The sequence below is a fragment of the Megascapheus bottae genome, unplaced genomic scaffold (genome assembly GCF_031878675.1).
Source record: "Megascapheus bottae isolate mThoBot1 unplaced genomic scaffold, mThoBot2.hap1 H_3, whole genome shotgun sequence".
NCBI lineage: Eukaryota > Metazoa > Chordata > Mammalia > Rodentia > Geomyidae > Megascapheus > Megascapheus bottae.
The window spans coordinates 480,317-502,255 of record NW_028327860.1 but is presented as its reverse complement, the minus strand read 5'-3'; the positions used below and the strand labels follow the sequence as shown (position 1 = coordinate 502,255).

Genomic DNA, 21,939 nt, shown 5'->3' with positions numbered 1-21,939 from the left:
TATCAAGGACCCCCCCCCCCCCAGAGGCTTTATGTCTTCACTGCTAACCTCAGATGGATTCGGGTGCCTTGGTGCCTGGTCCTCAATACCGTGCTTAAAGCTTGAGTGTAATCATGAGAGTAAAAACATTTCTGTTGCCAGACATTTCAGATATACAAAACGTAGGTAACAATAGAAGGCACTGACATATTTTCCATGTGGACTTGTGATTCTGCACCTCTTCTAAAGAAGCACCCACAGCAGACGAACCTATGTTTTCTTCTACCCATCCCTTGAGGTCACCCCTTCTCCTAAAGTGCCCAGAGGACTTGTGGGGAGCAAGGAAACATTGGTGCCATAGAATTTATTCATTGGACATTGTCTTTGGGTCTGGGTGCTGAGTGATAGCTTTTGAAAGCTGAATCAAAGCCACTTGTTTACTTAGGGGCAAAAGTGTCTGGGAACATTTTTCAGTCTTTAATACAGCTCAACTTGTAAAGTGTTTGGAGAGTTACAGGACTACCCAGATCCTAGGTAAAGTGAACATTTCAAATCAGCTAGTTTAGAATTTTCCTTTGAAAACCATCTCTTGACTTTGGCAAATATAGAAATGGCTGCATAGGAAACATCCTAGAGTCATGGTTCTGTATTTAATTGGATCCATCCATTCATCCATTCATCCATCCACCCAACACCCATCCACCCATCCATCCATCCATCCGTCTATCTATCTATCTGTCTGTCCGTCCGTCCGTCCGTCCGTCCGTCCGTCCATCCATCCATCCATCCATCCATCCAGCTATCTAGTCTTTTGAGACAGATTCTCATTATGTAGGCCAGGCTGACCTGGAACTACCTCTGTAGCTTCATCTGGCACTGAATGGCGAATCCCTTCCCCTGCTCCACTTAGGCATGGTAGTATTGGGTTAGAGGCATGTGTTGGAGGGAGGCAGGAGCTGTACCTACAACAGAAACACCATTTTTCCTCATCTGATCTTGGAATCTAAGGCTTTCAGTATTCCTCTGAAAATCTTCTTATCCCAAGCCTGGGGAAGGGGAAAAAGAAGGCATTCCCAAAGCCTTTGGGTCCTTCCTAGAGATACTGGTGATTCCTGTTGAGTTTGGGGTATGAATGTAACTGAGAGATGAGGGTGACAATTCAGCAAATTACACGAGGCTTTCTAAGTTACTATCAATACTGCTGAAAATTTCACAGGGCTTTAGGTTTTACGCTTAAAGGCCTCTATTTGCCTATGTAAATTATGAATTACTAAATTATTTTGATGATGGCTCAGTGTACCTGCACAGCTGCACTGCCGCCATCTAGTGGCCTGTTTATGAAATTCATCATTCCTTGGCTTGACAGCTTCTAAATATTGACTTGCAGTGGTTCTTCTTTTTCTTCTTATTCTTTTATTAGAACATCACTATAGACATTTAAATACATTATGTCCACTGAGAAACCCAATTTTTCCTGAGTTTGTATGGGAAATAGTGAATTCATTTTTTTAATTCTGTGATTTTTAAAGTGAGGACACCCTCCCGAATTATAACTTCAATGCTTACTACGCTGTTCTAGAAACTGAACTTGGCAAAGGACCTTCCACCATTAGCTTCCGAAGGTCCAACCCTGGAGAATATCCCGCTGTGTGTGGCGAGCACGTCACGAAGTGCTTTCTGCCTCTTCCGTTGGCCCAGTTCCTCTAGCCTGGGTGACTTGGGTGTGCTGTCCACATCCTGGCCTGCAAACATGGGTGTGAGACTATGCCACGGACGACTTAGCACCCCCAGCGGTTAGAGTGGTGTTGTGCCAGCCCCTGCCGTGGCCTCCACGCTCTGCCAGTATGGGCCTTCCCTCCACCCAGCCTTATACTTGCCTGTCTCCCTCACTCCTACAAGAACCACCCTCACTGGCCCTCTTCTGAACCCACCGAGGAGCCCTCGGTCTGAAGGGGGTGCACAGTAGTTGTGGCTCATTTCTTCCTGAATCTTCTCAAGGAGTCTCCTTTCCTCTTCTCCTGACATAGTCACACACCTGCATACTTCACACGCACCTGCTTGGTGTGAAGTAACTAGTTCTTAAACACTGGTTATGTACATAGTATCTGTCTTCTCTAATGGTCTGTGAGGGCAGAAGTGTTACCATTTTTTTTATTATCTTGAATCATGGAATGAAATTTATTAGCATGCAGTAGACAGCCCACAGAATGAGCTGACCTAGGAGCCAAGCCAAGATATCCTTTCATCCTCCTTTCCGTGTCTTGATCGAGAGGCTGTCCTCACATACTCAAGTGTTGATTGACCCCCCCACCCCCAAGGGCTTCAGCTCCTTGACATCTGGCCACATCATGTCCTGGGATCTCTTCATGAAACCCCTTGCGGTGTATTCACAGCTCCCCTTCCTACCCCCAGAAGCAGAGACTATGCCCTGTTTTCCAGGTACAGTGACTCACTTTTATTATGATCAGGTTAAAAAGATCCAAGTAGTTTAATAGACACAGAAGCTTAGAAAAAAAGATTAGGATGTGCAAAATCTTCATTTGGCCCCACACCCCCAAAAAAGAAAAGAAAAGAATTCAGGGCAGACGGGAAGTGGACAGCGCGCCTTGCAGCAGGCATCAGGCGCCCGTGGCTTTGAGTTTGCCCAGGATGTAGTTGGCAATGTACTTGACAGCAAGCAAGGTCTCCTCGCATGTGGGGCGGATCTGGGACTCGGGGAGCGTAAAGCCGTATTTGCCTGTGTCCCGGAGCTCAAGGGTGAAGGAGTATTTGATCCCCTCATCGTAAGCCCAGTCGTCAGAGCCACCCGCAGCAGGATCTGAAACGAGCAGAGAAGGAGAGGGGGCAAGAGCGCATCAACTCTTAAGTCTACAGATTTTAAAATGGACCACTTCCCCCCTTACAATTGTGCATTTCCCCAAGCAAAGTACTTTCCAGTCAACTGGAAAGCCAAGGGCTCCCACATTTAATATTCTTTTTTTTTTTTTAGAACGAGTCCAGTTTTACTCCCACAAAACAGATCTGAACGGGGTGTTTCTTCACTAGGAAAATGGTTTTAGGATTTATAGAAACCAGTGGGAGGCAAAGTCTCTCTAAGTGTTTAGAGCCGCTTGGTGTCCCTGAGGCCCGTAGTTTCCTGGCTGCGGGGAAGACTCACAGATTGTGGTAGCTCCGGGACCGTAGGTGTATTTGGTGCCGTACAAAGAGCTGAGTTCCTTCACTGCGGCCTTCGCCAGGGCATTCTGCAAGAGAACCAGCAGGAAGTGAAGACGCAGCAGGCAGAGCTGCAGCCAGAGGGACTCAGGACTGCTCTTGCTAAGCAGGCCTGGTCCTGGCCCCTGCATCCACAAGCAAACATTTGGTTCCTGTTGGAGGCAGCAGGCTCTGGGCTTCTCAACCCCCTGCCGTCTCCACGGGGAGTTAGCTGGGATTCATTCTGGTTACGAGGCTTGCTCTCTTCAGAGGTTGGCACCATAATTGCTTCTTGTTTCTTGGGAAAGTGCAAGGGAGCTGCTGAGTGAGAACCGTTTCATTTTTACAAAGTAGGAACTTTCCTAACTCCCCATTCTAGTTTCAAACCCAGTTTTGTAGAGTCGAAGGCACAGGGCACATCCTGAAGCTCTCAAGGATTTCAGCTCCCTACCTGTTACTGCTTCCTTGACAAGCTAGAACATTTGCAAAGCTATAAAAATAATTTTTTTTGGTTGATTGTGGGGATTGAATTCTGGGCCTGCGTGCAGTCCCTGAGCTCTTCAGCTCAAGTCTGCAGCCCTACCCTTTGAGCCACAGTACCACTTCTGGTTTTCTGGTGAGTAATTGGAGATAAGAGTCTCATGGGCTTTCCTGCCTGGGCTGGCTTTGAACCGCAATCCTTAGATCTCAGCCTCCTGAGTAACTAGGATCATAGGCGTGAGCCACTGGTGTCTGGCTTAAAGCTATAAAAATTTAAGCCCCAAACTTCTGTTCTGGCCCACAGATGTGATGCAATTCATTTCCTGGAACTATCTTTTCTCCTTGGAGTTTTAGATCCATAACTTGGGAGGTCGAGAGTTCCTTCTATTGGTTTCCAAGCAGATAAGATGTACTTTCTCCTCCTCCAGAGAAGCCTTCTTGAAGGCTTTGCTTTTCTCTTTTTCCCCCTCCCTTCAAGTTGTGAATTATTGATTACTGTTATTAATGAGGTTAGCACTGAGGCTTGGACTCTGGGTTCCCGTTCTTGTTTCCACTCATTGCTGGTATTCTACCACTTGAGTCACGCCTCCAGTCTAAGCATTCTCCTGATTAACTGGAGATGGTGTCACAGGTATTTCTGCCTGGGCTGGCTATGACCTTGGATTTTCTAGGTCTCAGCCTCCTGAGTCACGGCTGGCCATGACTCGTTATTTTTAAGCAGTAGAACTATAGCTCCCTAGGATTCATTCCAAATGTGTCAAGTTCTGCATGTGGAAGTTGGAAGACCCGAGACGTTACAGAGAACAGTTAGGTGACTTGGTGGTTGCCGTTGGCATCTGTTGACTCACATGCCCGATGGCCAAGTCCCTGAACATATTTGTTATTATGTAATCTCTAAATGTTCGCCCCAAACCACAGGACTACTTGTGATCTAGTATCGTTATTATCTTTTTGCAATAATCAATTAGTCGGTCAAGTCACAACTTCCCTGATGCACATGTCGGGTTTGCTTTCCTGGAACCATGGTCTGGGTGCAGGAAGGGATCCGGCGCTTCCAAACCTCCCCAGGCGTTCTGGAAGCAGCTGTCCTGTGTCTGACTCCATGCCAAAGGCTGGGGTCAGAAGGCTGGGGTTTTCGTCCTGCCATGGTGCCCGCTGAGTTTGACGCCTTGGTCTGTGCCCTCCTCAGCCTGGATAGCGCGGCACCCCCTTTTCCCCATTCTCTCTAAAAGCGCGATGCCTGCCCCTCTCCTCAGGGGGGCTCATGCCTCGGTTGTCCTCTGTGCTGTGACTTGCAGCTCTTGCATCTCTGTTCTCAGAAGATGACTTCTTTGCAGGAAGGGGCTCCCTTTCACACGTTCTCACAGCGTCGTTCAGGTTGGCCTTGAACCTGTGATCCCCTGATGTGGACAGGCACACCAGACACACACCACGGTGTCTGGTGTGGACACCCACACTGTACCCTCAGCAGCCACGCGGCAGGTGGCTGAGTCCTCTCCTGCAGGTGATTTGGGTAGAGGTGGCAGTGTCGGGCTCTGACCCTCCCGAGCAGAGGCCTCAGTGGTCCCAGGATGACCGGCCATACTCAGGCATCCATGCACCTTACTTCTTCCATTAATCACAAATGAAGTCTCTAGGCCCTTTCTAGGAGCCCTTCCAAAGCCAGAAGAAGAGAAAAAAAAAGAATAGACATTCATCAACTAAAATATCATATTTTAAATTCCAATCATCTTAACAACAACAAAAATCCCGGAATCGGTATGGCTCCTTTCCTTTGAAGAATTCACATAATTTCAGAAATGTTACTCATTTATCTTTGCAACATGATCTGTCCACATTTCGTCCCCATGGAATTCTCTCACAGAGGGGTCTGCCGTAGAGGATCTTCTGCTCAGTGGGACTGGTCCAGTCTTCCACTGGAGTGGGGGATGCCCCTGCTGGGAACCACAGACTGGGAAGGTGGTGCGAACACTTGCACAGGTGTTAGAGAGTTAGGCAGCTTCTTTCCCCTGTGCACTTTTATGAAAAGGAAGCCAGGTGGTGGAAAAAGCCAAGAAGTTTCAACACCGCAGGCATCCTTGGCTGTGCTGGAGACGCTGCTACTCCAGGAGCAAGCAAGTCTTCTGTTTCTCACTAAGATGGTTCCAGATGAAAACTAACATTTACATAAAGCCTTATGCCTTACAAAGAGCGGGCATTTTTATCCCCATTTTGCAGATAAAAGAACCCCCAAATAGGAGGATGTGCCCTGAGAATGGTGGAGTTCAGCCAGCCTCTTCCTTCTTTAAAACCTATGCTCTTTCTGGCTTCTCCTCCTGGCCTTCAGATACTTCAAAAGCAACGTCTGTCACTGGAGCTGCATTTCCCTATTGTGAAGAACAGAAGGGAGCTAAATATAAACCAGCCTCACAGGAAACTTTGCTCTCAGTCAAGGCCAAACATGGCCAGCCTTTATTAATCCTTAGATATGAATTTCCTATTGCATCTTATGCATGTCCTCTTTTGTCATTCATCTCCTTAAAAAGGGCCTTGTTCCTAGCGTAAAAGGCGGAGAGAAAGTCTAAAATGTCACATCTAGCTCAAAGCCTGAGAGACAAAGGAGAGAGTAGTATGATGTTTGCCTGGGTTTGGGCTCCAGGGGCCTGGTGAGATGAATGAGCAGAGGCTGGCCTTTTCCAGTGACCTGGGTTTCCAGGTACCACGTGACCAAGATGCCCCCAACGATGACTGTGCACTGAGCCCCTGCCTCCCATCACCGGGGCCAGCATCGGGACAGGGCCACCTTTTTCTTATCTTGCACTGACACACAACACAAAAGCCCCTAGCTGAGGCTGCTCCTGATCACAGGAGGAAGCCTTTTCTTCAGCACTTAGTATCTAACTTCAGGTTCCAAGCTTAACCAGGCCACAGTGGAGCCCCCAAGCGATCTTTAACTGCAATTTCCTTCCTCTGTCCTGTGACAAACTGTCCCTGATACTGTCCCTGATACCGAGGGACGGAGGGGCAACTTATCTTGGATGGTTCTGGTGCAGACAGAGAAGCTGTCAGCATCCCTGGAGGAGGAGGAAGCATGGGGGCCAGAGGAGCATGGGAACGCACCTTCCTGACGGGCATCTGACTCCTTCTCCTGCTGATCCACTGACATGGTTTCCAGGTCTTCAGAAAGTCAAGCCTGTAGCCCACGGCCGTTTCTGTTTGTTTTTGGTAGAAGCGGTGTTTGTCCCAAATAACACATGTATGGTGGGATCTGCCAGGCTCTGGCACTGGCGATGTGTCCAGTTCTATTTTTGAGAAGGGTGTAAGTGAGAGCCTTGGGCCAGGAATGTGACTCTGTTTCTTATCTTTGTTCAGGGCAGCATTTCTCAACCTTGGCACTCTCGGCATCTTGGCTGGAGTATACTTTGTGTGTGTGTGTGTGCGTGTGTGTGCATGCGTGTGTGCATGTGTGTGCATGCGTGTGTGCATGTGGGGGGGCTGTCCTGTCAGTGGAGGGTATTTTATTAGCATTTCCTGGTCTCTGCTTACAGCACGTGCTTCTAACATGTCCTCTAGAGGGGAGAGTGTGCACAGGGAAAAATTCATTGAAAGGCCGAAAGTAAAACCAGGGAAGAGGGTTTAACAAGAAGTCAACAGGGCAGAAAGGTGTTTCTTTGCTGAGGACGTGGCAGCACATCTGAAGCATCTCTGCTGGGTCCGTTCTTGCTAGAATGCTGCTTTACCAGTTGGGGTGCTGACCTCAGCAGGAGACCCAGGGCACTGCCTTACATGCGGGTCTCAAACCAGTTGTGAACGCTGTGGAAGCCTGGCCCAGGAAAGATTTGGGAGAGTAAAAATTGCCTGCCATTTTTCTGAAGTACAAATGGCACAGGGATTATCTTGGCGCTGGGCTTTCAGTCAACAATATGGCTGGCATCAGAGCCCCTGTGACAGGGAATTCCTTCTGACACCCAAGGTCAGCTGACTAGTCAAGACTTGCTGTGCTTGCCCTGAGCCAGAACCCACAGCTGGGTGTAGTGGTGTTTGCCTCATGCATGGAGGTTAAAATCTGGAGAAGTGCGGTTTCAGGCCAGTCCAGGCAAAAAGTAAGTCCCTCATCTTAAAAATACCAGAGTGGCTGAGTGCCAGTGGCTCAGGCCAGCAAAAAAAAAAATCAAACCAACACCAAAGCCCAAACTAGAGCAGAACCCTTAAAGCTCCTTCAGAGAGCATCATCATGTAAGTATATGCATGTTGTCAGATTGGAGCAGCTCAGAAATCAGAAATTTTTCTTTTGTAGTTACAACTAATAGCTCTGACCCAGGGCTACTGGGGCTCCTAGCATGGTCTAGCTAAGTCTGCCCTGTTTCTGCTAGGAAAGGAGAGGCAGGAATACCCCAAGGCAATGTGAATTCCTGAGGTCATAGCTGGGACATTCTTTCAGAGAAGCTGGTCACTCATCTCAGGACACATGCACTGGGCCCATGAAACCCACAAAGCAATTTTGGTCTTAGTTATTTTTCCTGGATAAAATTCCCCTAGGAGTGAGCAAAGCAGATTTACAAGATTCCCAAGGCAGGGCTTGATTCCTTTCCGGCAATAACTTGGAGACTTCAGCAAAAGTACTCCAAATACTTCGTTACCGTTCTTTGCAGAACAGACATGAAGTGATTGCTTCACTCCATGGCTGTAACCTCTTGCCCTGGGGCAGTTAGAGATTTAGGACAGAAGTCAGAGTTGACCACGCCCAGCTTTTGTGCATCAGGATGGGGGTACCCACACAGACTGGGCAAGTGAAAACCTGGACATTTAATACTTCTAACTAGGATGGTTTTCATTATTTTGGGATATATAGATAGGGAAAATGGGAAGTTTATTCTTTTAAAAAATAATTAAAATATGATCAACCCAGTCAACTATTAGCCATCAGTTTTCTAGGAGACTGGGTTGTTTATCTGTTTAGTTCCTTTTCCCATAACATATTTACAGCATTACATATTTAGTTGGTCTCTGAAAGAGGGAATCCGAAAGTGCAAAACAACAATTTCCAGTTTTTAAAGTTTCTGGGTCTTCCAGTTCATGTGTTTAGGTGAGCCAAATGTTTATGTCATTATCTAGGTGGAATTCTCTCTCCCTCTCTGGTGTAATTCAAATGATTTAAGTCTTGGGCTTATTCTTTTAGATCATTGCACTCAACTTCTGGCAGCCAGATGTTTCATAGACTTAAAAAAATATGAAGGATACAATCGCGCTCTTAAAAATGCTTCCGCATTGATCATTGTCAATATGAATTGCCATAAAATTTGTAAAATGGGAGCACTTGTGGGACTGTATCTTGATTGTCCAGCCAGACTGCTATTGTTTTCAGTCAAGGACGCTTAGATATTTGAAGTGCTTCCTCCATGTAGAAAGACTGGGCTTACAACAGATTTGCTCTCAGGGTGAGCCTGGCATCTACAAGATGCACCTTCCTAATGGAGCCTCTCTGTGTTCTGTGGTGCCAGTTGGCCTCCCATAGCCAGACAAAACCCACCCAGTCCACTGGTCACACCCAAATGTGGCCGAAACAATCCCTCGAGTTTGTATTGGCAGAAGCCTGAGGAAAAGCAAGCCATTTTGAGGTTTAGCAGATAAAATACCCCAGGGAAGCCGTTCTCCGCATCTAAGTCTTTTAGCCAATCTGTCCAGCTCACTGCGGGTTCCTTGTAAATCCATTGTTAAATGTTTTGCTTCTACTACCACACACACACACACACACACACACACACACACACACACACACACACACACACACACGTCAAAATAGGAACTTGCTCTTATGAGTTTTCTTTTTTTAAGACTGGTACAAGAAACCCAGTGTCCTCCCAGGGTCCTGTCCACTCACCAGCTCCTGGTTGTTTTCGGGCAGGAGGTAGTCGTAGGAGTAAGGGTAGATCAGCATCTGTGAGTAGGAGTGGATGGTCAAGTAGGCCTTGATGGAGGAGCGCTTGCTGCGGATAAAGTCCGCCAGGGCCTTGGTCTCCTTCTCAGACTCTGGTGTAGGTCCACAGTAAGTATCGGCACAGGGGCTCCGAGAGGCTCCGGTTTCTTGCACAAAGAAAAAAAGAAAATGTTGGTACTTGTGGTCAGTGATCATCCACTCACCTGGTCCTGGGAGATTTTCTGGTGTTTCACCCTTCCAAAGGAGGACGCTAGATACTGCCAACAGGGCTTGCTTAGGAGCGCTTCTTGCCGTTCTGCTGTATGAAGATAGGACGTGGATGGATGCATCCATTCACAAGGACAAGATGGCAGTTTTTAAGATAGGATGTCATTAAAAAAAGTGCACGAGAATTCACTCATGTCTAGGTGGTATTATACAACAAAATCAACAGAGCATTAAAATGCTAATAAGTAGGATTAAAATAGTATCCATGAGAAATTCTATATTGCTAGAACCATTCTGTTGGTTGGTTGGTTGGTTGGTTGGTTTTTTTTTTTGGTGGTGGTATAGGGGCTTAAACTCAATGTCTTATATTCCCCCTAGGCTTGATTGCATGGCTGGTGTTCTACCCTGTGAGCCATGACTCCAGTCCTGCTTCTGGCTGGTTATTGTAGTCACAGAATCTTGAGAACTTTTCTGCTTAGCTGATTATACAATGGGATCCTGTGTGTCTCAGCCTTCTGAGCTGGGGGTTACTGGAATGCATCACTGGTGCCAGGTCCCAGACTCGTCCTTTGCTGCACTTTTTAATTTCTATTTAAATAATCATTTGGGCTGCTGGGCACAGCTGTATCTAGAGCATACCCCAGAGTGTGGAGGACTAGATCAGCCAGGTCCCCTGCCTGCTTCTGAGAGCTCGAGGACAGGGAGCGCCTCGGCGATCTGACTCAGCGTGCCTTTGTCAAATGATTCAATAGACTATCTATCTCTCAGGTGTTTAGAAAGAGCTCTAAGATGTACAGCCTTACAGGTTTTCTCGTGCTGGGCACGGCTGTGTTATGTTATCTTCCTGTTTCTGTGTTTGAACTGATGTGTGCAGAAAGGGTCAGTCAAACACTCACTGCACCATCCAGCGTTGAAGTTTCTGTTGGGGTCGACGCCGACGCAGGAAGACCCAGAGCGGGCAGAGCGGGTCTTCCTCCACAAGCGGTTCTGGGGACAGGTTGTACCATTAGGCCAGGTGTCCTGGGGTGTAGTGGGCCCAGACCCACCCCCCAACCCCTCTCAGGACTGGCCTGTGTACCGTGGTCCAGGTGTACACGTAGCCATCAATGTTGACCACAGGCAGGATGTAGAAGTCCAACCCGTCAAGGAGCGAGGTTATTTGGATATCTTGTCCATAGGTGCGCACAGCCTGTGGGTGGGTCAGGAAGGGAAGGCGTGTGGGAATGTTAGGCTGCTGAGACAGGCCTCGGGAGGCCGGGGAGATGGAGGTTGTGCTCGCGCTAGTCAATGTTGGGGTGCTCGGAAGGTGATTTTTGCATCTTTGATCAGTCTTTTGTAGAGATGGTCACCATAATTCTGTAAGCAAGGGTTTCTTTGTCTTCTGTTTATCTATTAAATCATCTACTTACATCAGCATGGACTTGTGAGTTTTGAAGTTTATCAAGATGTGATAATCAAGCGGGTGGTTTCTTTTAAGTGTCTGGCTCACCCTTCTGTCTATCTGTCTGTTCACCGAAGCGGAGGGAGATCCGGTGGGTGAAATTCAAAAATTAATAGAAATTTCTAAGTGTTTAAAAAGTTCCATTGGCAAATGTGGAAGCTAGCTACTCCAAAGCAAGACCTTGGAATTATAGATTCCTCCCTGTCTTATTTTCTCTTATCATAGCCAGGTTGTAAGGAATCAGTTGAAACAAAGACATACTTTCTACCTTTCCTTTGCCAAAAATCCATTCTGCATACTGACCTCTTTTACAAACCACTGACAAAATGCAGGAGAAATCCACTCTCTTGCATGGAATCCACAGTCTATGAAGATGGCTGGCTTATTGGCTTTAGCTTTGCCGACCTGTCATGAGCAAAGGAAAAGAGAAGGTGTGGTTAAACACCTGGCATCAACGGTTGACTTTCCCTACTTTGCTGGGAGCTGGGCTCCACAGGCCAAACTTGACAGCAAGAAACAGTCTCTCCCAAAATTAAGTTAAAACTTAAACCTACATGGCATGTTATTACCCCTAGACATTCACCATGTTTCCTCAGAGAGCTCACAGGGCTGTTTATTATTTTTATTAAGCTTGACAAGCGCATATTTTTCAGAAGATAGCTGATTACCCTGCCTAATTTGTACTCATGTGGAGGTTATTTTTAGCTGCCATTATTAGGTGACATGACCAAGACAACTGGATGAGTAATTAGAAGTAATCACAATTGCTTGTAATCTCACAAGGAATTTTCCTTCTCCTTACCTATTTCGCGTCTCTTTATTCCCTTCATTAGTATTACATGACAAAAGCGACATTAGATGCTGACAGAAACGAAATCGCTGTTCTGTTCTGTAATGCTGGATAGATGTGAAGTTTATGGACCTTTTTGGTAAATGCATTTGCCACGACAGCTGGGAGAGAGAGATTTCATCGAGGTAGACCAGATGATTTACATTGCTCACGGGAATGCTTAAATTTATAGGACTTTTCTTATTTTTATTGCATTTTCCTTTTGAATAAATCAAAGTAATGATTTTTTAAAAAATCCACATGTGATAAAAGAAGCTGAGAGGGATCTATTTGGGGGGATATAGGCAGGAAAAGAGTCATGACAACCTTTGGAATAGGAGTATCTGCAAAGCAGATGTGGGTGCATGAGAATTGGTTGATTTAAAGTTTCAGACAGCCCCAGGTCACGGTAGGAGATAATTACCTTGAGGAGGTACATGCTTCGTCCTTCAAAGGTGGTTCCAATGACACTGCGAGAGACGAGGCCTGGGTTCTCAGCTGCCACTTGCTGTGTCCACGCCTCAATCTACGGAAGGAAACGGGCCGTGGGTGAATGGGACATTGCCGGTGCAGTCTCCAGGGCCAGGCTGACCGTCTCCCACCCATGCACGCCGTACCGTTTCCCAGCGGTTGTACTTGGTGTAGCTGTGGCCTGTGGTGCGGGCCCGGCTGTCCAGCTGAGCCTCCATGGCGTGTCTCAGGTTGTTGATCAGCACCCTGCATGGAGCACAGTGGGTGTCAGTGCGCAGTCCTCGTGGGTACTCAGGGGACCACCACTGCCCGTGGCAGAGCGCAGTCTCAGGGGCACCCAGGCAGTCCTCCGGGTGGCCCCGAGACCTGACATCTGGACTGCCTGAGGGAGGTTCTAGTACTGCTCACAGAGAATGAGCCTTTGGGGACACAGGGTTCAGATGGGAGGGAAAAGAGCACAGGGATTCCCCCAGGGCTATGTTTGGCCAAGATTTACAAGTTAGCTTTAGAAAACTGGTTTAGGAAAATGATTTTTAAGGACAACTAAAAGCTAGACACAGAAAAAAAAAAACCCCAAACAAAACAAAACAATAAAAAAAAGGATCTGAAAACTTAAAAAGATATCAACCATCAAGCTTCACCCCCTGACCCTATAAACTTTGACTTTAGTGAGGTTTCCAACAGTCAGCCAGCATGCAAAATATGTAGGTTATATGGCTTCTCTCTTGGCACACAGAGGAAGGATGTCACAAGTTAATTACTCACAGACATCGCACAGCCTCCAGATATCCCGTCGGCAGCTGTGTGCAAGGCCATCCCCACGGCAATCTCCTATCTCTCAGGAGCTTGGCTCTGTGGGGAGGGGCACCACTTCCTCCTCTGCACCCCAGCCTCACGTTAAGATGTGCAAGGAAGAGCAATGACATTGCCAGGCTAGTGTTGTTATCGTGTGATACCAAGAAGAGAGAGTCTGAGAGACTCATTACTGTGTTAAATATTTAGCAGCTTCATCCAGAACCAGGAGAAAGCAAGTCTAATGAAACAGTGAGTTAAATTTCAGATGGCAGCCCTGAGTGAAAACATCCTGGAGTAACTCGCAGAAACATATCAGGACCAGCCTGAAATGTGAGAGTGACCCAGGAGGCAGGGCGCTGACCTCACACGAGGCTCCCTGCCTTATGATGATCTGATTTTATTAACTTCAGGACAAAAACACTACTTCAGGGTTATTAAAAATACTATTACTAAATAATGAGCTACTCCGTAGAGGATTAAAACAATGTCTCTTAATATAAGGAGGGCGGCATTGCAGCTCCAAACTACAGAGATTTGCACATATGGTTTTATCATTTTATGTGCTCCTTTTAGAGGATTACCTTTTTCTTATCTTTTTTTTTTCTTAAACGTGTAAGCAAATTAGATAAGAATGACTGCTAACAAAGCAAGGAGTGCAAGCAACATCTGAGAAGGAAAGAGGGATACCGTGTGGTTTTATCCCCATTTGAGAATACGGGAAATGGAGTATTGGACTTCTTTTGTAACCATTGCTGTCCAAAGATGTTTTCTTATGTGACTGAAATATGCAGGGGGATAAAAAAACCATCTGCTCCAGGCAGTAGCCTGGCAATCTCTCCCTGGATCAGATAAGTAGAGAGACGCAAAGTTTCTTTTTGCAATTTTAGGAGGGCATTCAACAGAAGGCTACCCAACAAAGATTTGTGTCCATTTAGCTTCAGCCATACGCTGAAGATGTACAGTTTCCTGCCTCCCCCCACCCGCCTGTGTCCAAAAGCACAACCTACGAAGCCAAACTAATGGCACCTTTGTCTTTTTACATACATTTACAATTTTGGGGGGCACGATCATTTAGGAGGTGACCCAAAGTGCCCTGTGAGATGAGTCCTGGTCAAGAGAAGAATGAGAACCTGGAAAGAGCCTGCAAAGCTCTTTGGGTGTGACGTGCACAGTGGTTCCTGCTGTAGACAAATACAACTGCAAACTCCTGCCGGTGGGGAACCGACTAAATACAAATTAGAGACCTTATGAAGCAGTAATGGGACTCTCAGGGACTGCTTGCAGCCCCAGCAAGGATATTGCTGGAGTGCTTCTCTGGGATTTCTGGGGACCTATTATTACTTAATATTTAGAAAATTACCAGCTACCCACTTGCTCCTCAGTGAATAGAGAAGGGGACATTAATAAGACCTTAGCCCCCAGGGAACACCCTGTATTCTAGATGAGATGGCTATTTATCCACAACTCCTAAGATGTCTACCACCAAAAAGGCAAGATGAGGGGTGGGAGGCCTGGCTCAGGTGGTAGAGGGCCTGTTGATGAGCAAAAATACTGAGTTTAAATCCCGATCTCAAACAAGTTAAATAAATAAATAAGAAATGTGAAAGGAAGAGTGAGTTTTCTACCTGATATTGTATCTGGAAGTTGATTGTGGGGGTTGGAACCATGTCACCATTTTGAGACAGGAGTAGATAAAGGACATGGTTTAGGCTGTCAGTTGATGACCCTCCTTTTTTATTGTCATTCTTTATATTTTCTCAAAACATACTAAATTCTGCTTATGTGGTAGGAAATTGCTGGGTCTCATGTTTTGAGCTTCTTTTATGGAGGCTCCTAAAGACTAGGGTTTCAAGATTTCTTGCTTGGTTATGAGAAGAGCAAAATGTCACAGCCATGAGTCTTGATCCCATTTTGGAATTTAAGAGGTTATGTTTCTGTTGTAAAACAGGTCACATTTGAGCGCTCCCCTTGGGCAGGGTGGGAAACTGAGCTGGGCAAGGCACGGAGCACGCCTCCTCCTCCGTGTGTAAGAGCAGCCCCAGCAACTTCTGCCGTGGTGGCAGTACTCGTTGAAAATCATTTACATCTTGTTTACTTTTCATGTTCACCATTGGAAAGTTTGTGAGTGTCCTTGTACGGATCAGGAATAGGGAGGTTCAGAAAGCCTAAGCCCCACAGCCAATACCTTGTAAAGCTGGGAGGGGAACTGGCCTGTTTGTTCTCTAAGGATTGATTTGCTCATTGTACTGTTCTAGGTTGCTTGTGAGGCCTGCACAGATTTCACAGGTCTCTGACACCTGCCCTGATGCAGGCATTATTTCTTTTTCCTGTTTTTAAGATGTAAAAAACAAAACAAAACAAAAAACCAAACCACCACCAAAAAAACCAGCTGTAGTGTGAGAAGGATGTAGGTCTTATTTTGTCCAGGTGTGTGTGCGGTGGGGAATTGCGGAGTAGACATTTGAATATTCAGAACTAGGGCTGGAGACTTATTCTGCTCCGGGGTCCCTCCTGGAAGAGGACCCTGGCTTTGTCCTAAAGACCTTACTTCTCCTTCTTCCACGAGATGCCTCTGGGCTAGCACCTTCTCTCTCCCCTCTGAGCCTGCGGGCACACAGTCTGTTCTCTGCCTAGAGTGTGGCTTGTCCTGGTCCTTATCTTTCAGTTCTCATCGTTTTGTAGGCCATCCCTCCTCCACCCCTGGTTGTCTTCTGCTGCCCTCAATCTCCAGCTCTGTCCTTCCTAACACCTCTTACTGCAAACCCTCATTTACATTTGCCTTCTCCTAAGACAGGGCCATTACCTAGCCTAGCCTTCTTGGTACTTGTTATGTGTAAGAAGTAGATATGAGATGTTGGGCCAATAACTGCCCCAACTTAAAAGAACATTTTGATCTTGAAGGACCTGGACAGACCAGGAGACATAGAAGGATCAGGGCAGCCAATTCTAGGCTTTTGGGGAGCCGTGTTATTATTACTGTCATTGTTGTTATTAGTATTTATTCTGGCTTCCTCTCTCCATGCCTTCTTTACCACTGGAAATAATGGTGATAGGCTGGGGGAAAAGCTATTTGGACTGTCTCTGGCTTTGTTTTTAAGATGAAGTACCTTCTTGGCTCCAGTGGGTCTGAATGATCACCCCAAACAAGGATCTGACCAGATAGGAGGGGAAAGCTGTGCCAGGCAGACAGCAATGCTCCCGGGGTGACCTGCACGCTACGCTTGCTGGTAAAGTAGAAACAGATTGAGTATAAGGCAGAAGAGCTAAGCCTTCAAGAGTCAAACCCATTTCCATTAGAGCAGTAACTGCTCACAAAATCCACCTGATGGAGTCTTAAGATTTGGAATCCAGGGCCTCTCTGTGTGGCCCCGGCTCTTGAGATGCAGAACACAATCTTGATCCATTTTTGTTTTTTAAACCTTTCCAGGGTAATTCAGTAGCTTGGGTACTGGGGGAGAATGACAATAGCTGTAGAACATTCACTTACTCGTACTGCAACTCATTCTCTCCCAGAAAGTCCTCCACGGTGGTCAAGTCTTCTGCTTTGACATGGAAGTCAACTGAGCTGTGAGGTTTGACTTGTGTGGCCGAATCTGGCTTCCAGAAGTCAATCTGAATGGAACCCAAAGTTTCATATATCAGACTTCCTCAATTCAGGGTGTGAATTACCACCTGACAGCTCTACTCCACCAAGGAATTTTCAAACTCAAATTACCCATGAAATCTCTTTAAAATATCTCCCTTTGAGTGAACAAGGTCGGGACCAAGCAATTAGATGTCAATAAAAATGTTCACAAACACAAACACACCCTTGATTTTCAGCAAGCACAAAGAGCGTGTAATTATTCCCCACAATGCTTGTTCATTGTAGTATTCGGTAACTGCTGTCCTCTACTTATCGATTTCCTACTTGTTAGTGATAACAGTCTTTGTGGTAATGGATAAATGTGTGGAATGAATGATAACAAATTAACTATAGGCGGGAAATAGTGGAGAGAAATTACGCTTTTCCTTTTCATTCAATGTCCCTATAATTACGAGTGTGCCTTGGCGATTAGTTCTGTGCAAGTTTCTGTGCTAGGCCGAGTCTTGCAGGGGTATGCTTCCCTGCTTCTCCTTTGTGCAGCGGAGGGGCTGGGAAGGCAGGGGATCCTTGCACAGGTCGCTCCCACGTGTTGCCAGTCTCTAGATCTGGGAGCTAACCTTAGGCTGGGAATGTTGAGGATCCCTGCCTGGGAACTCAAAAGACATGCTGGGCAGACTTGAGGGACAGCACAACAGACACCAAGGAGGTAAGCTCTGATGGCTAGGATCAGACACGCAGCCTGGGGTCCACTACCCTACACCACGTCCTGGCTACCCTCAGACCACTGTGGAAGTCCGGTGGGCCTTGAGCCATGGGTCTTAGGCCACTGGCAAGGCTGGGACCAGGAAGGGAAGCACTCCAAAGAATTCCAGGAGATGATGTCTGAGTGTGGGTCTCGTGGAGGGATTGACAGGAGCTGGCACTGGTAGCTGGAAAGGGAATATGATCTGACGAGACAGGGTTGAGAGGATAAAGATAAGCATGGGGAAACAGTGGACGAGGTGCAAAGACATGTCGCGGTAAGGACAGAGAAAGGGTGGGCCGTGACAGATTCCAGCTAGCCAGAGCTGCAAAGAGAAGGGCGTGGAAGACAAACACGGAGGAAGAAGAGACCTCTTGGCTTCATGTTGCTAGTCAGTGCCTGTTGTCCACGTCGACTGGGAGAGACTGGATGATTTTAATCACCTCTCAAGTCCCAGGGAGAATGTCCTTCTTTAAAATTGGAAAGCGGGGCACCCTCTTTTCTAGGCCTAGTTTCTCCCAGTAGGGAGGAACGTCGTTGGGATTGCAGTACTGATGAAGATGGTGATGTCACGAAACCTCACCCCGGAAGCCTGGCAAAACACCAGAAAGGTCTGTGGAGAAGACAGCGGGTTTTACGATACGTCTCTCCAGTACGAGAAGCAGTGCAGCCTGGATTGCGAGAAGAGGAAATAAGAGGATGAAGAAAGCCTGTTGGAGGACAATGGGGGCCCCAAATGGCCCAGTATAACCATGTTCAAAAGGACACGTTCAAAAGCTGGAAGGAAGGACGCACACAGCCAAGGATGAATACAAAGCCGGCCTTGTGAGCAGCTTATCAGGAAGGCTGTATCCCAGAATATACTCTGCACACTAGATTTCTACAGGGAGCAAGAGGCTCTTTGTAAATCAAGATGGAAAAACAATATAGGAAAAAAAACCCTATGCATCCTTCTGCTAGAGGGTAGAGCCTGACGACGGTGGCTGGAGAAGAGAAGGCAGTCCTAGTTAACTCTTGCTCGGCTCTGTCCTCTCTGAGAAGGAATTCTGCTATTTGTCTTTCTCCCTATTCCTCCTCCTGAGAGCTGAAATCACTACCAACGTAAGCAAAGGATTGTCACCTTGATGCTTAAGCACAAGTGTTTTCAGCATAAAGAAAAGAACATGGGGCTCAAATGTAGATGCAGCGATGGACGCCACCCCGGCATATAAACTGTGTGTGTGTTTTAAATCCCAGGTCTAGCCAGGTGCTGGCTGGTGGCTCACGCCTGTCATCCCAGCTACTCAGGAGGCTGAGATCTGAGGATCACAGTTTGCAGCCAGCTCCACTAAGAAAGTCTATGGGTCTTGAATCTCATGAACCACCAGAGAACAGGAAGTGGAGCTGTGCCCAATGTGGCCGAACGTTAGCATGGGACAAGTAACGCATATGGTAGTCCCTGGACCCTGAGTTCAAGATCTACAATTGACCAATAACAAAAATAAAACACCCAGATCTACGTATAGTAACACTGAAAAACAAATGTAGCTATTTGTGTTTATATCCCAAGTCCTTTCCTTATATCCTTTATCTGTTGTGTTAACCACGACCCTGTAAGTCATAGTTTAGCATTGTTTTATAAGGAGGAAGTGGAGATTTAGAGGCACTCAAGGCCAGGGTAGCAGAGTCTCTGCTCTTGGCCGCTGGAAAATGCTGAATTTAGATGAATTATAACAGAACCCCACAGATGGGATTGAAGTACTTTCTCAGCAGCGCTGGAAGAAGCTGAGCTCCGAGGGCTCACGAGCAGAGGGGAGGGCTAGTTTGGGATCTCATCAATAGGAAAACAGGTGAGCCCAGAAGCAGGGCTGGGGGCAGGCATGGATTCCAGCAAAGCTGCAGAGCACACTGGAAGAGCAGGTGGGCTGTGCTGCCCCAAGGGGAAAGCGGGGGGGGGGGATGTGGAGGAGGAGGAAGCTGTGGGCTTTGGGAACCAGCCTGGTTAAGCAAGAATAAATCAGGGCTGATTCACCTCAGCTTCAGAAGAAATTGCTAACCTGGCAGAATACCGAATCTTGATCTCAGTGCCATACTTGAGGAAGCCCACGTTTGTGGTCATCATCAGCCAGGGAGTGGAGAGGAGTTGAGTGGCCCACCCGGCCCTCACACCGGCCCTGGTGCACAGGAGTCTGATGTGCTGATCAGGAGAGCCACATAGGAGCTCTCTTAATACGTATCGGTGACAAAGGTGAAAGTTAAGCTTCTCAGACTTCTGGCCATTCCAAATTTAGGGAGGAGATTCTTTTCCTTGGATGAGAATTCCCAGAATTCTCAACACACTCAAAACAGGGTATCTGGGGCTGGTGGTAGAGTGCTTGCCTAGCATGCACGAAGACCTGGGTTCGATTCCTAGGTACCACATACATAGAAAAAAGCCAGAAGTGGTGCTGAGGCTCAAGTGGCAGAGAACTAGCCTTAAGGAAAAAGCCCAAGGACAGTGCTCAGGCCCTGAGTTCAAGCCCCAGGACTCCCCCAAACAAACAAACAAACAAAACAAAACAAAATAGGGTATCTGGATGAATTTTTAACAGCACACATGTAAACACCTGCAGTCAGTTAAGACAGAGATCAGCTGGGCAAGCCCGGGAGGAGGGTTACCTCGTTTGAGGCTGGGAAGAGGAGCAGCCCAGCAGTGTTGATGGAACATGAGTATGGCGTGATGCCTCGAGGTACTGAAGAGAACCCCGGGACCCAGGGATAAACATCTGCCTTACAAATGACGGCCAGCAGACCGATTCATCAGAACACACCTGGAGGCCCGCTGTCAGTTCTGCTAAGCTACACCTTAAGAAATGTAGAGAAGAGGTGACCGGAAGGGTCAAGAGTCTATAAATGAGCGCTAGGAGAGATGTCGGAGGGGGGAGATGAATCTTAGAGACAACGTAACGTGTGGGGAGCGAGCACTAAGGATTCTAAAGCTGGAGAAGGCGCTCGAGGCTCAGAATCATGAAGAAGGCCTGCAGGATGACGTCTAAGGCAAATGGCTGTTCTGAGAAGTGGCCGTGTGTGCCAGTGTGCCCAGAAGTGAGCAAACGGGGTTAGTCAGGGCTGGCACGCTCGTATGCCATTTTTTGGAAGGAATTCCTAAATTGGATAAGGCAGAAATTGGTGACTGATTCTGTGAAAACTAAACTCTCAGCATGTCCCCCTCTTCTTCCATTTTGCCAAAGGTAAAATCTGAAAGCTAGACAGACAGCCCTTTAGGAATAAGGGGACTATTTTAGTTTATCCATTCATGGGGAAATTGTACGGGCCTAAGTGAAACTGTTTACAGCTGGCAGTAGAACCCTGTTACACATTATGTCCATGATTGAAAATGTCAGTTCTCATCCCATAGATAATACTTCTGTAAAAAGTAGCCTGCACAGTTCACTTTCTTGAGGCAAAAGTATGGAAATCATACTTACAAATTTTTTTTCCATGTTCTTTTTCTCCTTCAAGTCACGTCATTAAGGGGACCAGAATCAAGGTCATAAAAAAACTCAAGCTGTTTGATTTGGAATGAAAGAAAATCAAAGGAACAGATGATACACGGGATGTGGAAATGAATTTGAAGTTGGACTAAAGCCCAGTTTTTCAGTGCTATCCACGTTGATCATTTTTCTCTCTTGCCTTAGAAGGGAAGTGACTGTCTATGTGATAGTGTCTGACCTTCTGGAAGAGACTCAACTCGCCCAGTTGTCATCCTGTCAGATCTTTTAAAGTTTGCGTGGACTTATGCAGGGCTTATGGCACGTGAGCTCGTCAGAGGAAAAAAAAAAACATGTGGCATTACACGCTGCCCAAGAAATGCTGGCACCAGAAATGCTGTAGAAATGTTCTGTCATTCTTCCTTCTGCAGAATGGTTTGAAAGCAGTGCCAAGTAAGCCTGGCCTGTATAGAATTGTTCTTACCTGGTGGGTTTTGGCCAGCTCATGAATTAACTTGATGTGGTCTTCATCTTCAACACTGACACGGAAGACTTTATTGCTACATGGTGAGATATAAGAGTAGAAAATTAAATTGGGCACTATACTTACATGTTTGGGCTGGGGACTTGTGCAAACTTGTTCTTCAGAGGACTTATTACTTACCCTTCCAACTGCTCTACCAACGAGTGAGCAGATTCCAAGACTGCACCCAACAGAACAAGAAACAGCCTCATTGTCCTGACCAGATCCAGTCCGTCTGCCGAGCTGGGGGCCCGCCAGCTTTTATAATCCAGGGTGTCCTTCCTCTCTTCTCCACACTACAAACAGGCCCTATCTGATCTTGATTAAT

General features: G+C 46.8%; 1 protein-coding gene and 1 long non-coding RNA gene across 2 annotated transcripts in view; one reads left to right on the top strand and one right to left on the bottom strand.

Moving 5' to 3' along the window:
• LOC150038926 (uncharacterized) overlaps positions 1 to 21,939 on the top strand; it is a 99,797-nt gene that overhangs the window by 2,417 nt on the left and 75,441 nt on the right. The window lies entirely within an intron of this gene.
• On the bottom strand, positions 2,458 to 21,832 carry LOC150038928 (carboxypeptidase B-like). The gene is made up of 11 exons (XM_090328224.1): positions 21,753 to 21,832; positions 21,573 to 21,648; positions 16,799 to 16,923; positions 12,663 to 12,762; positions 12,470 to 12,571; positions 11,520 to 11,621; positions 10,854 to 10,964; positions 10,672 to 10,762; positions 9,512 to 9,714; positions 3,137 to 3,221; positions 2,458 to 2,797 (listed from the first exon to the last, which is right to left on the bottom strand). The coding sequence occupies exons 1-11, from the start codon at positions 21,821 to 21,823 to the stop codon at positions 2,598 to 2,600; spliced, it is 1,266 nt and encodes a 421-aa protein (XP_090184350.1). The 5' UTR covers positions 21,824 to 21,832; the 3' UTR covers positions 2,458 to 2,597.

Excerpts from the sequence above, each read along its gene's own strand:
- LOC150038928 (XM_090328224.1), bottom strand. The coding sequence starts at position 21,823 with ATGAGGCTGTTTCTTGTTCTGTTGGGTGCAGTCTTGGAATCTGCTCAC. Across the intron at positions 11,622-12,469 it reads GAAGCATGTACCTCCTCAAG|GTCGGCAAAGCTAAAGCCAA; the intron begins GTAATTATCTCC and ends TGCTCATGACAG. Across the intron at positions 9,715-10,671 it reads CTTCAACGCTGGATGGTGCA|AAACCGGAGCCTCTCGGAGC; the intron begins GTGAGTGTTTGA and ends TCTTTGTGCAAG.